At 35.6% G+C, this 3,926-nt stretch overlaps 1 protein-coding gene across 1 annotated transcript; it reads left to right on the forward strand.

The window, feature by feature from the left end:
* Positions 1-1,032: 1,032 nt before the first annotated feature.
* LOC148952638 (uncharacterized) lies at positions 1,033-2,076 on the forward strand. The gene has a single exon (XM_089089245.1). It carries the CDS (start codon positions 1,033-1,035, stop codon positions 2,074-2,076), a length of 1,044 nt encoding a protein of 347 aa, XP_088945371.1.
* The last annotated feature ends 1,850 nt before the right edge of the window (positions 2,077-3,926 follow it).

Below are 3,926 nucleotides of genomic sequence, written 5' to 3' on the forward strand. Positions count from 1 at the left end.
CCACACTGCCTTTCCATGACGATAAATAAAAGTCCAAATAGGGATAAAATCCTTTTAATAGACAGTGATGATAGAAATTCACAAAAATACCAGATATTTCGGTCACATATACAGTGACCGTTTTACTACTGTTTTACTACTGATGACGGTCACTGTATATGTGACCGAAATATCTGGTATTTTTGTGAATTTCTATCATCACTGTCTATTAAAAGGATTTTATCCCTATTTGGACTTTTATATATATATATATATATATATATATATATATATATATATATATATATATATATATATATATATATATATATATATATATATATATATATATATATATATATATATATATATATATATATATATATATATATATGTATATATTCTACTATCCGTAAGCGTAATATAGCACTAAAATCGACACTTTTGATGTCATATCTTAATTATTAAAGCTTGGAAGCATAAAAAAATATCATCATTGTAATAATTATGGTCCAGAACTATTAACCGGAGGATTTAAAGAACACCTACCGTATGTTCCTCCTCCAAGCCTCCTAAATAAGCGACGCAATTAAGGTACACGCACTAACATATAATCATATTAAGGAGTAAGAGTGGTAAATACACAAACACACATACACGCATAAGTCATAACTATCTGTAATTCATAACTTCAATGAAAATCGGTATTAAAGATAATAGATTCCAAATATCGTCCTGTCCGGCCAACCATCTATAGCCAAAAAAAACAGGTTGCCCCAGAATGGAGCGGGAGGAGGTTGTAAGGAAGAATTAAAGAGAAATTGAAGCTTCTTGAGAGGGTGTAAAGAGGAGGCTTTAAAAAATCGGGATGATTTACATCAGTATCTTAATGACGTCATCCACTAATGTAAAAAGCTGCATTCATGTTAAGTCCGTAGATGACATCACATAAAAAATCACATTGTAATCTGTTTCAATGACGTCATACATAACATAAAAACAAGCGTTGTCTCGAATGATCTATTAGTCTAGTTTTCATTACAAGCGAAAAATATGTTCAAGACAATCATCCTAATAACTCTACTTACTGTGTTAGAATCTCAAAAAGAACGTACATTGGAAGTACCTCAGAAAGAACGAGGATATGCAAGTGTGTATTCAGGGGTGTTTTTGGCATGTATTTGTGTTTCGTCATTGTTCTATTCATTAGTGATCATGGCAATTGTGAATCCTGATAAAATGGACCTGGGTATTCAACTGAAGACGTCCGAAGAAAAGGAGAAAAAATACATACAAAATATTCTTAAAGTCAAGAAAAGATCACGCTGTTTATGTAGCATCATGATACTAATGAATATTTTCCTTCAATGTTTCAAAGGATGGTTTTTTTGGTACGACCCACTTTTTTCTGAGAACCCTACGGCTGTTATCGTATCGTTGGTTATAACATTTATTCTGGAGGTAGGGATCCCACAGGTTCTGTACAAGTCGTTTCCTCTGTGGCTTGGCAATTTCCTTAGCTACCCAATGGGATTAATAATGTGTACTTGGCGCATGGAAGATGCAGATCACCAAGTAAAAGTGACAAGGAAGGACCTTAAAGCTATTATTAGTTTGACAAAAGATGCTGCTCAAATCAACGAAGTGGAGCAATATCTATTCATTGCGACGGCAAATCTGCACCAAGTAAAAGTAACGGAAATAGTGAGAAAAATCGAAGGGTCAAACAATGTTGACTTAAATACGCACTCCATTGGCACCATCGCACACGACGAAGAATTAAACCCTGATTTACTTTGGTCTCATTTTAAAAGAGGGCACCCGGAAATAGTATTTAAAAATAACGAACAAAATTTTGTCGGGTATTCACTATTCAAAGATCTCCACCCTTGGATGGAAGCGTCGAATCAAGTAACAAGTCGCCCCAAGACTGAACCAGGAATAACAGTTTCAATGGATCTTAGTATATTGGAACTACTTGACAAATTGATATTATCAGAAGCCACAAGGGCATTTATAAAAAATCCAAGAGAAGAAAATCTTATAATTGGATTGGTATCGATCCACGATGTCTTATCTTACATTTTTGAGCAATAAATCTTATCTTATCTTACATTTATAGATAATACAGTTGGCTTTTTAGATATAGTTTTAAATCTATTATGTTGGTTTAAAAGGGTGAATATAATAATTACACTATACTTTTTTCTTATCTTCTAATTGCAGCAGTATTCAATAAAAAGACAATTGTATATGTATGGGGTGTCAATACCAAAAATCCATAAGATTAGTTAAATCTATATATCAAAGAAATAATGCCTCTTTTGAGTCTCTTTCTTTTCCACTGACAAAATGGTATTATGCGGGCCTCTCGGGTTAACCACTATAGACTAGGCAATGATAAAACCCGTTTTTGACATGTTTACCGCTATAGACTAGGCAATGATAGCGTGGTTTTCATTGCGTATACGATATTAAACTGTGTTTTTTTTGGGGTCTAGGGGAGGGGAGGTACCTAGGTTAGGGGATATATTTAATATATGTTATGCTTAACGCGGGCCTCTCAGGTTTACTACTATAGAATAGGAAATTATAAAACCTGTTTTTGACATGTTTACCGCTATAGACTAAGCAATGCTTGCGTAGTTTTCATTGCATATATGATGTTAATTTGTGGTTTTTTGGGGTTTCGGGGGGGGGGAGGTACCTAAGTTAAGTTACGTAGTTCATATATGTTATGCTTTAATTTGTGTGATAAATAATTATATGTAAAGAGTGGCTCGTGCTGATAATTTACCTTAATTTCAAAAAAGAAAAACTTGCCTTTTCCCCTTTCATTTTATGTCTTGTTGTTCATAACCTTCAAAAAGTCTTTACTCATTAGTATTTGAAATGAGGAAAGTTGTTATATGAGTAATACTTCAGTAGCAAAGTAGCAGTTTTGTCTAACAAATCCTTCTGGTCATTTACGCCTTGAAAATGTTCCATAATAAATTTACCCTCTTTTGGGGCTCAAATTCACCCTGAGTTGCTTGACAGTAGTACCACTACTCTGCTTTCAAGTGCCCAGATAGGGAAATTAACACAGAGAAAATAGTATTGGGTTTCAAAAGCACAGATAGGGAAAATAGCATTGGATATCAAACGCAGAAGTAGGGAAAATAGCATTGGATTTCAAACGCACAGATAGGGAAATTAACATTGAATTTCTACAGGATGCCCTCTGACGTCCCACCTGTCAACATTCCCACCCTCGGCAAGGTTAAGTGACACACCACATTGTTTTTCTACAACATAAATATCCCTTTTCCCATAGAATTTCAAGCACACGCCCTCCCTTTTCTCATAGAATTTCAAGCACATGCCCTCTCTTTTCTCATAGAATTCCGAGCACAGTAGTCCCAGATCAGAGCACAGCCTTCCTAGGATTACGAGCACAGCCCTCCCAGGATTCCGAGCAGAGCCCATCCCAGCTTTCAACGGGAGCCCTATCCCTTTTCCATTGATTTTCAAAGTCATGCCCTCCCCAGTTTCAAATTCATGTCCTCCTTTTTCCCATTGAATTTTAAAGTCATGTCCCCTGACGTCACAACATGCCCGGTTTCTGCAACGCCCATATCCTTTTTCCCTGTTTCTAGGCAAAATCATGTTTAGACACGTTCTCTGATGGATGAAACTATTGATCGAGGATCAGTTTCTTTACCTCGGGTTGGAACTTTAAAATACCTCAGGTATAATACCTTGGGTCGGTAAATTTAAATACCTCGGGTATTATACCTTGGATCGGTACATTAAGATACCTCAGGTACAAAACCTCGGGCCAGTACATTAAAATACCTCGGATATAATACCTCGGGTCGGTACATTAAAATACCTCGAGTCGGTACATTAAAATATACCTCGGCTCGGTCCATTGAAATACCTTGGGTATAATGGGAAGAGTTCAA

This window comes from Artemia sp. Qi Xiang Cuo, chromosome 5, assembly GCF_049724085.1.
Source record: "Artemia sp. Qi Xiang Cuo chromosome 5, ASM4972408v1, whole genome shotgun sequence".
NCBI classification, from domain to species: domain Eukaryota; kingdom Metazoa; phylum Arthropoda; class Branchiopoda; order Anostraca; family Artemiidae; genus Artemia; species Artemia sp. Qi Xiang Cuo.